General features: G+C 41.6%; 1 protein-coding gene across 1 annotated transcript; it reads left to right on the forward strand.

Annotated features, from left to right (window-relative positions):
- Positions 1-8,790: 8,790 nt before the first annotated feature.
- Positions 8,791-11,598, forward strand: fgfbp3 (fibroblast growth factor binding protein 3). Its single transcript, XM_008115319.3, has 2 exons — positions 8,791-8,940; positions 9,992-11,598. Exon 2 carries the CDS (start codon positions 10,086-10,088, stop codon positions 10,857-10,859), a length of 774 nt encoding a protein of 257 aa, XP_008113526.2. The 5' UTR covers positions 8,791-8,940; positions 9,992-10,085; the 3' UTR covers positions 10,860-11,598.
- The last annotated feature ends 2,078 nt before the right edge of the window (positions 11,599-13,676 follow it).

A 13,676-nucleotide genomic window follows, 5' to 3' on the forward strand; every position in this document is an offset into this window, starting at 1 on the left:
AGAAACTTCAGATTGATTCACTATCCACATGGACATTGTTACTACCAACACCAAGCATCTTTTCCATGTGGTGACCTGCACAAAGTAAGGGGGTGGGTTATCCCAATCTCATTGCTGTTGTTTCACCGATTATGTGTCCCTAGCTGTTACATCTGCTGAGGTCAGAACTGGGTGCCCACACAATTGATGAGAAGGAACAACAACAACAACAACAACAACAACAACAACAACAACAACACTTTATTTGTATTCCACCCTATCTCCTAGAGGGGACTCAGGGCAGATTCCAGCATACACAACACAAGGCAAACATTCAATGCCTAGAAACACAGATAAGGTAAAGGCTTTGCCTTCTGGCTCTTGGGTGGTGCTCATCTCCATTTATATGCCGAAGAGCCTGCACTGTCTGTAGACACCTCCTAAGTCATGTGGCTGGCATGACTGCATGGAGTGCCGTTTAAGTTCCTGCTGGGGCTGTGCCTATTGATCTCTTCACATTTGCATATTTTTGAACTGTTACGTTGGCTAACAGCGGGAGCTCACCTCATCCTGCAGATTCGAACTACCAACCCTCTGGTCAGCAAGTTCAGCAATTCAGCAGTTTAACCTGCTGCGCCATCACAGCCCCTATGGGTCACTCTACCCCCTCCATGCTGGTTGTGTAGGCATCTTGTTATAATCTCAGCAGACACAATCATGATGGGCAGACATTTTGCTCCATGGCAAGTGGAGAATGGGGGTGGCAACATGAAGGCAAGAGGACATAATGCTTTGAACTGGCCCTCGACTGAAAGTGATGGAGACCAAATCCAACAGTCTGCAGCACCGTTTTGGGATCCAGACAGGCCCAAACTGCATCAGTCCTGTTGAGCCATCCGTTTGGCACTGCCACTTCCCAACGGTGATGGAGCTCCTTGTGAGCTCTTGGCCATCATAGTAATGCCTGCTTTGGTTACAATGGGGTACTCACACCGATTGTGTGGGTACCCCATTCTGACCTCAGGAGACATGATAGCCAGGCACACATTGGGAGCTCCATGGCCAGGCGGGTCTTAAGGTGTAGTTCATTCTTTTTTCCTTGACTCATCCCAGTTTCACATTCACATTTTACTTTCCAATTGACATTGAATGTTCCACAATTGTAAAGTGCACCCAACCTTCTTGGATTGCGAATTATCGTACTCTTCCCCTCTTGGTTTTTTTTCCCTTTTGTACTCTATTTTAATTTTTAAAAAAACCCAACTAAACATTTGTGTTACTCTTAAACAAGACAAGGATTTCTTGAAAGAGGTACTGTGTCCTTCCATGAATTATATGGGATTTTCTCAGGCAAGGAGTCCTTGGATATAGTTTTGCTTGTTCATTCCTCTGAAATATATAAACTGCAGCATTTGATAATTACTGGTAGTCTCCCATCCCCGTACTAACCAGGGCTGACTTTGCAAAACTTCCAAAATCAGACAGGATCTGGTAACTTAAGGTGTTTTTTAAAATCCTTTGGAGTAGGAGACAATAATCTAGAATTGCTTAGCTAGCATAGCAAGTGGAGAGTTTTAGAAGCTGTAGTATAAAAAAGTTGGTATCCAGATTCTGCTTATGCCTAGAACAATGATGGGCTTGGTGTGTCAAAATTCACTAAAAAACCTAACATGACTTGGGTGGTGTGTCACTTCGAGAAAAAAACCATAATTTCACAATATGTATAGTTTAAATAACAAAAATGTATAATTGTAATATTTATTTATTTAATAAATCAAAAACAATTTATTACCACTATTTCCATCTATGCTACCTCTTGCAGTTTCCACGCTGATTTCTCTCTATTCTAGTTTCAATGTAGTCATTAATAATGAATAATATAATAATAATATAATAGTAATAATATGATAATATACTACAATAATAGAATAATAATAGAATGAGATTATATACAATTATATATAATGTGCATAATTCCCATGGAGTAAACAACAAAACCACTGGACCAAATCACACCAAATTTGGCCACAAAAGACATAGTCGTCCAATCAATCTGCATGCGGCAGCGTGTCAGCAAAAATAGTTAGGCGTGTCAGTGCTGACACGCGTGTCATAGGTTGGCCATCACTGGCCTAGTACATTTAGGTCTCCAACTAGCTTTAATAATAATAATAATAATAATAATAATAATAATAATAATAATATACTTATATTATATTCCGCTCTATAGAAATTACAGAATACATATATGGCAAACATTCAATGCCATTACACAATTAACAACAAGGACAGACAGTACATAGAGAAAGGCAAGGCTTCCTAATTTTTCATCTCCAGCATCTGGGGGTTGTGCTTGACTCAGCCATGGGAAGATGTTGTTGTTTCATTTTCCACGCTGAGGAGGCTGTTGTCCATCAATGCCTTCCTGATCGAATTGCTGGCATGTTTTCAGGGGTGCGTTTTACCTCCCTGCCAAAGCGGTACCTATTTATCTACTCACATTGCTGTTTTTGAACTGCTAGGTAAGCAGAAGCTAGGACTGATGGTGGGAGCTCACCCCAACCCGTGGTTCGAACTGCCGACCTTCTGGTCGACAAGATTTTCTGTACCTGGTGGTTTAACCCACTGCGCTAGCCACAATGATTATTTGGCAGTTTTCCCACTTTGCTCACTGCATTCATCTGTAATTCTACAGAACTATTACGTTTTCCTTTTGAGGGATACATTTTGTGCAGTAGCTTTGAAAGCATTCTCCTCCAGCCTAGTATCCTTCATATTGCATTAGCATGTATCTTCCAGATCGTAGTTCAATACACCTACAGAATGTCCACCATGGGTAAGGATGTTTTAAAGCAAACAGACAAGTCTTCTTTTGCTGCTGTAATATTTGATTGATCAGCCCTCATTTTACCTCCTTGTTATTTATCTCTTTATTTGTCCATGCTAGAATACAGTGTTCTCTCACTTATCACAGGAGTTAGGTTCCAGGACCACCTGCAGTAAGTGAAAATCCACGAAGTAGGGACACTATATTGATTTTAATATTTATACATTATTTTAGTAGTTATACACTATTTTAAGTCTTTATCAACCAATTGTGTGTTGATAAATTGCCTCCTTCTCTTCCTGTTGCCGCTTGGGCTCCTTTTCTCTCCCTTTGGCTTCTCCTTCCTCCCTTCCTTAGGCTGTAAATTGTAATTTTTTATGATTTATAATATTCTTTTAGAGTTTATTGAAAAACCACAAAACAGCAAATCCGGGAAAAATGAACCGCGAAGTAGTGAGGGAACACTGTACCCTTGTGGCTGACAATTGCTTGGCCATCATATAAAAATAATCAGTGCAAGTAGATGGTTTAATTTTGATCGAGTTTTTCACAGCTTGTAAGGTGTAGGAAGAAAGGCTGTTAACATTCCTCCACCTCCACATTCATCTCCATCATTTCTCCTCAGCTTTCATGTCCTGATACACCTCCACATATGCCCATCCTGTTTCTCACATATGCACTTTCTATTCTTCCCCCTGCAATCTCACTGTTTATCTGGGAGATGCTTCCAAATCCTTGGGCAACATACCTGTCCTAGCAGTCTATTTGGAAGACCATGCTTCAGTTGTCTTCATTATGAAAGCTCATGCCTTTTTTCCCTTGAGGATGTCAGTTGGGGAGGGAGTGTACCTTGAAGCAGGAAATTGCACCTCACAATTTTAGGGTATTTAAGCATGGTTTACAGAGTTGATTTTGTTTTAGCATATACATCAAACTCTATGGGCTAGCAACTCATCTGCATTGCAAATGCCTTTCATTTTAATTGTTTTTCTTCCATAAGGAATAGAGGTAAATACATTCATATGGACAGATTATTTTAAAGATGCAGTTTTATGGTCTTCAGGACACATCCAAGGGGTTTGTAATATTTGCAGATCTCATTTTATTTTTGTAGTGATGGTGTACTGTCAAATAATTTCTGATTTCTGATTACCCTAAGGCAGGGTTTTTCTGGCAGAATTTGATCAGATGAAGATTTGCCATTGACTTCCTCTGAGGCTGAGAGAGCATGACTTGCCCAAAGTTATCCAGTAGGTTTCCATGGCTGAGCACAGATTTAAACACTGTCCAACTGACCAACGTCAGCATTCAAACCATTGCACCACACTCGACTCTCTTTTTATTTATTTATTTACAGTATTTATATCCCACCCTTCTTACCCCGAAGGGGACTCAGAACGGCTTACAGAACACACATATGCTGAGAACTGTAGTTCAAAACATCTGGAGCACCAAACACAAGATAATTTAAGCAGATGATATGGGGTTTGGAGAAAGACTTTCTAGTTCACACTCTTCTGCTACAAAGACAGAATCTTAGAATCAAAGAGTTGGAAGAGATCTTGTGGGCCATCCAGTCCAACCCCCTGCCAAGAAGCAGGAAAATCGCATTCAAAGCACCCCCGACAGATGGCCATCAAGCCTCTGTTTAAAAGCCCCCAAAGAAGGATCCTCCACCGCACTTTGGGGCAGAGTTCCACTACTGAACAGCTCTCACAGTTAGGAAGTTCTTCCTAATGTTCAGGTGTGCATGTACCTTTAGATCTGATTCAAAGCCCAATTCAGCCCCTCTGAAGGTGCCCCACTTCTGCTCAGACTGATTTGAGGACAAAGAGTTTCATCTTGGGAAATGCCTAAACTAACCCAAAAGTGCTTACAATTGCTTAGATTTCATCCAAAGCAGTAATGTTGTTCAAATTGTGTAGGCTAGGGGTAGGAACTACAATAATTTTCCTTCCCTTCCTCAGTTGTAACTCTAATACTTACAACGGGTGTGTGTGTGGGGAGGGAGAACTTATAATAATATATGTAATGATATATAATATATGCAATGTATGTCAAGCATTCTGATTATTTGCAACATACAACAAAATGACACCTTATATTAACATTTGTGATTCTAAATGGTTCGTAATGTCTGCAGGGTGTAAATAGCAATGTGTAAATGTAATCTTTGTACAGTGGGCCTTTGCTATTCATTGAGGCTTGTTTCCAGGACCCCTGATACTAAAATCTGTGGATGCTCATGCCTCATTATGTACAATGGCATAATAAAATGCTGTCTCTTATATAAAATAGAAAATTCAAAGGAATTACGAAAAATTGAATATTTTCAAACTGTGGATGATGAGATGCATAAATGCAGAATCCATGGATATGGAGGGCTGACTGTATTTACTATTCTGTACTGTATTCTGTGATATATTATACTGAATGTTCTGCTGTTTGTTTGCTTCTTCAAAAAGCTGCCTATAGGTGTCTCCCTTGAGCTGGGAAATTGGTTTTTTTGCTCTCCAATTTCAGTCTTTAAAATAGCTGATGAAAAACTTCTAGTTAGTGCATTCATGTGGCAGTGTTAAAAACCGCTGACTGAGAGATTATCACTTTCCCATAAAAATATCAATAATATATGTAGTGTTTTAAGATTGTTTCTTTTAAAACGTAAGGGTGGAACTCACTAAGGCAGTTATAGATTTGTAACCACCTTAGTTCTGTACGTCGTCTGACGCAGAGCCATAGCTAGAAAATTTTTTTTAAGTGAATCCTGAAGAGTAGTTCCATAATGCAAAATAATTTAGAAATCAGGCTCCATTGATAAACTTCAGTGGACACTCATGGGGATTTGGTTAACCAGTTAAAATTCATGAGTAAACCAGGTTGTTTTTTTTTAAAGAACATGAACCCCTAACGCCCCCCCCCCCCCCACCTTGCTACAGCCCTGGTCTGACGCTTCTGACCTCCATGTATTTCCACCCAGTCTGGTGAACAATCTCTATTGCAACAGACAGAAGCAGTATTTAAAGATCTCATCACATGGAGGTCCTTAAGTCAGGGGACAAAGGGAGCATCCATTGGGCAGCATCCTGCATTGCTCCGCATCGCCCTCTTGCCATCCCACACAGTTCTTGTCTGGACCCAGCTTACTCCTGCACTGTCCCTGGCTTCTCCTATGACAAGCCCTGTTCTCAGGACTGATACTTAGAATGCTGCTTAGACGCAGCGTGCACAGAGTCCCGCCAGAAGTAGCCCTGCAACATGTGATGGCTGCGTCTCAGCAGTGTCCTAGGACAGGGCTAAAAGCCCATGTGATGAGGTCTTAGGTTACAATTCTCTCTCACACTGGCAATTATACACACAAAGAGTGATGAAAACAGCTTTCCAGTTGGCAGAGAAACAGACCCTTACTGAACAAACAGCTGCTGCCTATGTAGCCCCTAAACTAGGAATTGTGGATACTTACGAACCAATCACAAATGTGTAAATCTAGGTCAATCTGATCTATAGTTGCCATTTCCATGTGCTCACTTCCAAAAGTAACATCTTGAAGAATCAAAAATGCCTTAGAAATAATGACATAATAATCCACATAAATAGCCACCAGATATGAAACCCTTGTACAATAGAGAAGAGGCAGACTTCCTTCCTTCCTTCCTTCCTTCCTTCCTTCCTTCCTTCCTTCCTTCCTTCCTTCCTTCCTTCCTTCCTTCCTTCCTTCCTTCCTTCCTTCCTTCCTCCCTCCCTCCCTCCCTCCCTCCCTCCCTCCCTCCTGATTCCCATCACTATCACAGATAGGCTACTACAAGTTATAACAGGGGTTGTAACTTTAAAATGTCCTCAGTCTTCTTTGCCAAAGAATACTGGTACCTCACCAAACTATAATTTCCAGGATTCCATAGCATTGAATCATGGCAGTTAAAGTGGTGCCAAACTGCATTAATTCTATACTGTAGATGCACCCCCTACTCATAAAAAAGAGAAACATGTGTTGGTAAGTATTTTGGTCAAAAAGAAGTTTGAAAAATGATAGCGGGATGCACAGAGATCCCAGAGTTACTATGTAGTTGATTGCTCCCTGTGGTACAGAGGTTTAAACCACTGAGCTGCTGAACTTGCTGACTGAAAGGTTGGCGGTTCGAATTTGGAGAGCATGGTGAGCTCCCACTCTTAGCCTCAGCTTCTGCCGACCTACGAGTTCGAAAACATGCAAATGTGAGTAGATCAATAGGTACCGCTCCAGCGGGAAGGTAACAGCGCTCCATGCAGTCATGCTGGCCACATGATCTTGGAGGTGTCTACGGCAGGGCCGGTCCAACAATGAAGCGAATTAAGCGGTTGCTTCAGGCGCAAAATATATGGGGGCGCAGTTGAGACTGCTATTTCTGTTGATTTCTTGTAAAACATGATGTTTTGGTGCTTAATTTGTAAAATCTTAATGTAATTTGATGTTTAATAAGCTTTTCCTTAATCCCTCCTTATTATCCAACATTTTTGTTTATCCAACGCTTTTATTTTTCAGTGATTGGTTTGGGGGGCACCAAAATTCTGTTCGCCTACACTTGAAAAATACCTAGGGCCGGCTCTGGTCTACGGACAACTCTGGCTTTTTGACTTAGAAATGGAGATGAGCATTACACCCCAGAATCGTGTATGACTAGACTTAATGTCAGGGAAAAACCTTTGCCTTTACTTAACTACTTTGAGGGGACATGTGGCCAAAAAATCACCATCATCCTAACCACTACCATTACTGCTGTCATCACTATAATCCAATATGTTTGTAGCTGTATTTTGTGTAGTTTATTCCATCTGTCTGGACAAAAAATGTACCAAAAACAACCTCTCTTAAAATGTGTTTTTCTTAAAGTGATACAAACCAAAAAACAGTGGTGAATTGTCATTATTCAAGATTACATAAAAGTTACATAGTTTTGGGGTCTATTGCTATTAAATATTTGTATGTGATAAAAGGCATTGTAAAATCTGTGCTTTCAAAAAATCACTGCTGTAACCTTAGCAGAGTGTAACCCCCAACAGCTATCTTAGGACTCTATTAAGAATATAACAACAAAGTGTTAAGTGATCTATTTGCACAAAGCAAGATTTTGGATTCCAATCTCTATTGAATTTCCTGGGTCACCTAAAGCCAATCACCTTCCCTCTTTCAGACAGTTTAATAGAAGGAGCTGAGGTGGTGCAGTGGGTTAAACCCTTGTGAACTGCTGACTTAAAGGTTGGGTTGCTGACCTGAAGGTTGCCAGTTCAAATCTGCAATACGGGGTGAGCTTCCATCTGTCAGCTCTAGCTTGCGGAGACATGAGAAAAGCCTCCCAGTAACATATCCAGGTGTCCCCTGGGCAATATCTCTGAAGATGGCCAATTCTCTCACACCAGAAGTGACTTGCAATATGTTTATCTCAAGTCACTTCTGACACGATAAAAAAAAATAGAAGTATAACAGGAGAAATATATTTTAGGGAAGTTACTGTTTGAACTGCAACTTTTCAAATTCCCCTGGCCGAAATCTCTCTCTTGGGAGAGAGAAAAATAGAGAGGCACAAATGTGCTGAATACATTTAAAAGAACAAAAAGCTGTAAAAAGTTTGTTTTTGGCATAAACTTTCATGGATCAAAGCCTATTCGAGCAGGTGCCTCCGAGGCAGGGGGCTGTCATTCCCAGCAGCTTATGCCAAATAAAGTGTGTTGGTCTTTCCATTGGTGCAAGCTTGTTTTGTTCTGGTCTTTTGCAGCAGATTAGTGTAGTTACCCTCTGTATCTCACCTCCAGAAACAATTATAATATAAATTTTAAAAGTTATTAAAGAAAGAGACACTTTCACCATTCTTCTTGCAAGCAGTGGATCATCTTAGTTCTATTTGAGATGTTGTGTATAACCCATCAAGGAGTAGAACTGGAGAGCTCTGTGTCAAAGGGGGTTTGTTCTTTGCTTTCTCTCTCTGTGAGTTGAGCATATGTATGTGTCTGCATGCATAAAACTGGGGAGGGGCATAGACTGAGGTTGGTCCCTTCTTGGGTTGTAACATATGCACGCTCTGAACACTCCCCTAAGCAGAAGCTAAGCCTGCACACAGTCTCGCATTTTTCCTGCAGAGCTCCTTGCCTTCTCATAGTCAGTGGTAAGTGCAACCAGAAAGAAATAGGAGGGGAAATTCCAAGTAATGGGAGGATTTAGGCTAGGTCCGAGACATGCAGTAAGGGATTTCTTCCAAAATCATGCTGCCTCACACCCATCTATGCCAATATGTAATGGATTTTTTTTTTAAGAAACAGCCTCAAACTAGAAAGATTATTTTTACATGGGAGAGGCATCAAAGAAAAGTCTTGGAATCAGGGAAGGGATTGTTGGTCTGCAATAACTTTGTAAAAACACGGGGAAGGAACAAAGAGGGCCAAGGCAGTAGAAACTAATAATAAGAAATGCCATCAAGTCTTTCAGAAAGAAATGTTCAAGGAAAATCAAGTGAAGCATGTTTTTGCCTATTTTAAATAATTGATGCATTTAATTGTATGAGTGGCACATGAACAGAAATGGCAAGTTGTAGGGGGATATGAGCTTTAAAGGCCATTTTTGTGTATTTACTGTGTTTTAATTCTGTTTTTACCACACTGTTAGTATTTAATTTTTTAAAAAACTTTTGTATTGCTCTTGTAAAATCTGTCTAGTTTTAAAACTTGCTAGCCGGCTTGGGTCCCCACAGGGAGAAAGGCGAAGTATAAATGATGATGATGATGATGATGATGATGATGATGATGATGATGATGATGATGATACTAGCATGTTGCAGATGAATGCAGAAATGGAGAGCCTTTTCCATTTCTGCTTTTCTACTTAATAAAATGAGCCTTTGGGGGGGGGGTGTGTGTGAAGGGGGGCATAATCTGTCCTTGTGTAAACCCAAAGTAGCAGGAGCTTCCTAGATATGGAGGGCCATTGCTATAAATGTGTAAGAAGCTATCCTTGGCTGGTGTTATAAATGCAAAGTGCATCATTTTGTACATTGTTCCACGTATGTTACAATGTAAGCCAAAATAGCTCCCATTGGGAGTACTGATCGCTGGCGAGAGTCACAAATGGGACCGAGAATGTGTTGCGGAACAATTTGTGATTGCTGCTCATCCTCATTGTTTCTGCCTATGTGTTATTGATCAATTTCTCTCTCTCTCTAGAACTTGATTTGGGAATGTCCTGGATGTCTCATCTGACATTTTATCATTGATACTCTTGAATGACTAGTCTCAACAGCTCTGCTAACTTCAGGAAATGACGCTCCCTCAAATGTTTCCCCTCATCGTGCTCTTCCTGTGCTTCCTAGAAGTGAGTACTGGTAAGAAGAGCAAAGAGACCAGCGAGAAGACGCTGCCTTCCTTCCCCTGGGCACAGTCAGGACAGTTCTCCACCTCAAAGAAACATTTGTGCACTTGGCAGCTGGCCTCTGGGGACGGAGCCACTGAGATCCAGCTCAGCTGTCACCCGCCAGGTGAGGACAGCAGCCAGGGACAGCAGTGTGTCTACCGGGGCCAGCCAGAGCTATGTCCTGCCTACAACTCCAAAGGCCGCCAGTTCTGGAAACAGATCTTGGGCAAGCTGCGCAAGAAGCACCACCCATGCAAGGAGACAAGTCCACTCAAGTCTCGGCTTTGTAGTGGCAAGAAGGGAGGATCTGAAGCACAGCTACACCTGGTTGTTATCCCCTTCAGCACAGAAGCCTCGGTGACTGTCGAGAGTACTACTAAAGTGAGACCCAAGGGGAAAGGTCGCCCTAAGGATCCACCATCCCAGCAGAAAGCACCCAGGGACCGGGGACAAGGCAGCCCTGGGAAGGCCGATACCCCAGATAAGCGGAACAAAGGGGAAAAGAGAAAAGGAGGCCACAACCCCTCTGCAGCCCCAACCCAGACACCCAGTCGGCAACTGACGGCCATTGTGGGAGGCTCTGAACAGCCCACGGAGCTCAATGCTGATGCAGTAGAGGCTTACTGTGAAGAGAAGTGGCACTCCCTATGTAACTTCTTTGTGAATTTCTGGAATGGCTGAAGTGGGAACAACAAGAGAAAAGGGGGGCACTGGGAGGGTGGGGGAGTGGAAGTGTACAGGAGAAAGCCTAGTTAGAGATAGGGTTGGAAGGCAAGTGGTGTGCTTGGACAGAGCCTGGAGAATTTACTTTCGGGGGCTGCAGTTTTCAGAGTTCCCCAGCCAGCATGGCAAATGTGCATGGTGGCTAGAGGATTCTGGGAGTAATACTCCCCCCCAAAATAACTTTTTCCAAGGTTTGGGTTTGGGGTAATGAGGAGCAAAGAAGAGGCAAGTGAACAGAAGAGCCAGTTGAATATGGACAGATGAAATCCAACAGAATATGGGGCAAAGATCTTGGATTGTAAGGGGGTGGTATTCAACAATGGGTGTTGATGGGACATGTTACTTTACTCATTCCTATTCATCATGCAATGGCGATTAATGACGAGATGGAGGATAAGGAGTTGTGGGTTAGCATGAAAAGCATGCCCTTCCTTCCATGTTAGGCATACTCTGACAACAAGTAGGTTGCTCTACTTTATCAGCAAACGTATTCCCTACCAACTACAAAGTAGGTAACCCCCAATTTAATCAAAAGAATATTGTGATGATTACATTTGAATCATTTGCCAAATTCTTCCTTTTATACCTAGAAGATAATATCTAACATTTGTTCCAGCATTTGGTGAGGTAGATACTGCTACTGATAGGTGTTAACCATTTTGTTAATGATAATAATAAATGAAATTCTTTTATAGCAGCCTGCTATTGTGATTTTATTGTGTTACGAACATTTCCTTTACTTTCTTGGAGAAAGCCATCAAAACTATGAGTTTCAACCAGCAAGTTGTGCAAGTAATTACAACTCCCTAAACTTCCTAGCCAAAAATCTGGGATTCTGGGTCTAACAATGCAAAAAAAAGTAACTTTTCCAAGCATTGCTTTGAATGTTAGCTATTATTTCATAAATGCATATCCTGCCAAGGTGAGGTAAAATCAATGAGAATAAGTACACATGATGTTCCCTGGGATTTCTCCCTTGTCCAGACCCATTAGCTTCATGCAAAGGAGTGATAATATCTGCTTGCCCTTAGTTCATTCCTCAAGAACCATGAGGAGACCATCAGAGCCAGCCCTATCATTGGGCAGACCAAGGCCATGACTTCAGTTAGAAAGTTATTGATAAACTACGCAATATTTTGTTCTTACTGATTATTTAATGTGTTGTTATTGTAGCCATATAGATAGAAATGGGAGAGCTACTTGAGCTATTTCCAGACAAAATAACTTGGCTGTAGCTACTCAGGCACCTTAACTATGATGAAAGGTGAGTGCTTTTTGCTGCTTCACCTCTAACAGCAACATGTCCTAAGATGGCCCTGTGTGAGCCAAGGGAGGCCACACATTGCTTTTTGGGAGGGATTTCCTTCTCCTTGGGACAACAGTGAAGATTTTTTTTCTTTGAGTTCCCAGTTGCTGCCTTCCATCCTAATGAATCTAGCCATTGATACCGACTTGACTTGGTTTATGTAGCAGCCCATTGTCAAATGTCTGAAAGAGCGAAAGAGTCAGTATTTATGGGCCAATAGAAATGTCGCTGTAAGCTATTGCTTTCTCAATCCCATGTCACTGGCATTGTAAGCCCTTGAGAAGCACTGAAGGAGACCTTCTTTTCCCAGTTTCTCCCACTCTCGCAAATTAATCTTCTTCCACAGCATACCGTATCTAGTCAAATGGTTTTTGAAGTGTGCAGATTGAACCACAGTGTTTGGTTCTGGATGGTACGTTATCGGTGGCCTTTGTTTTGGGCTCCTGCATACAGATGGTTTTGCTACAGTTCTAATACCATAATTTTCTGTTGTTCTTCTTCTTATTATTATTTTTTGTAACCAAAGGTAAATGCTCTTATCTGTTCATCCAAAGAATACCCATTTCTTTCAAGTGGAAGCCAACCATTAAATATTAAATATTGCCTTCTATCCATTGGAATCTCCGGTGGCACAGCGGGTTAAATCACTGAGTTGTTGAACTTGCTGCCCAAAAGGTCGGCAGTTCAAATCTAGGGAGCGGGGTGAGCTCCTGCTGTTAACCCCAGCTTCTGCCAACTTAGCAGTTCGAAAACATGCAAATGTGAATAGATCAATGGGTACTGCTCCGGCAGGAAGGTAACAGCGCTCTATGCAGTCATGCTGGTCACAAGACCTTGGAGGCATCTGCTGACAACACTGGCTCTTTGGCTTAGAAGTGGAGATGAGCACCACACCCTAGAGTCAGACACAAATAGACTTAATGTCAAGGAGAAACCTTTACCTTTTACCTTCTATCCATTAACATATTGCAAGAGTTGGATCATCTCTAGCTTTCAGAGTTTCCTTTCAGGGGTAACATGTGATTTTAAAGTATGTGTTGTTTTATTCTATATATGCATGTTTGCCATCAAGTTGTGCCTTCTTGTGAGCTGCCCTGAGTCCTTTACGGGGTGAGAAGGACGGGATATAAATGCAGTAAATAAATAAATAAACATTTAGAGCATAGGAAGATAAATGTCATTGGGTAGGAGACCATTTTAATTCATACACAAGAGTGTTCGGAAGGTATCATCCCTCTAACACACACCTTGTTAAACAAGTTTCCTGGACACCCAAATGCCCCCCAAAACCATCAAGGGGGCATCTGAAAGCATGGGAAACCCAATGGAAAAATGTTTCCACCAAAGAAAACAGTTTAACTCTGGGGTGTCCTGAGATCGCAAAAATAGCTCTTGAGGGACAGCCATGCCTAGCTTTCTTCACTCTTTGCTTAAAGTAAGCCTATCCATGGCAATAAATCATATTGCTG

This window comes from Anolis carolinensis, chromosome 3 (genome assembly GCF_035594765.1).
Source record: "Anolis carolinensis isolate JA03-04 chromosome 3, rAnoCar3.1.pri, whole genome shotgun sequence".
Taxonomy (NCBI): Eukaryota; Metazoa; Chordata; class Lepidosauria; order Squamata; family Dactyloidae; genus Anolis; species Anolis carolinensis.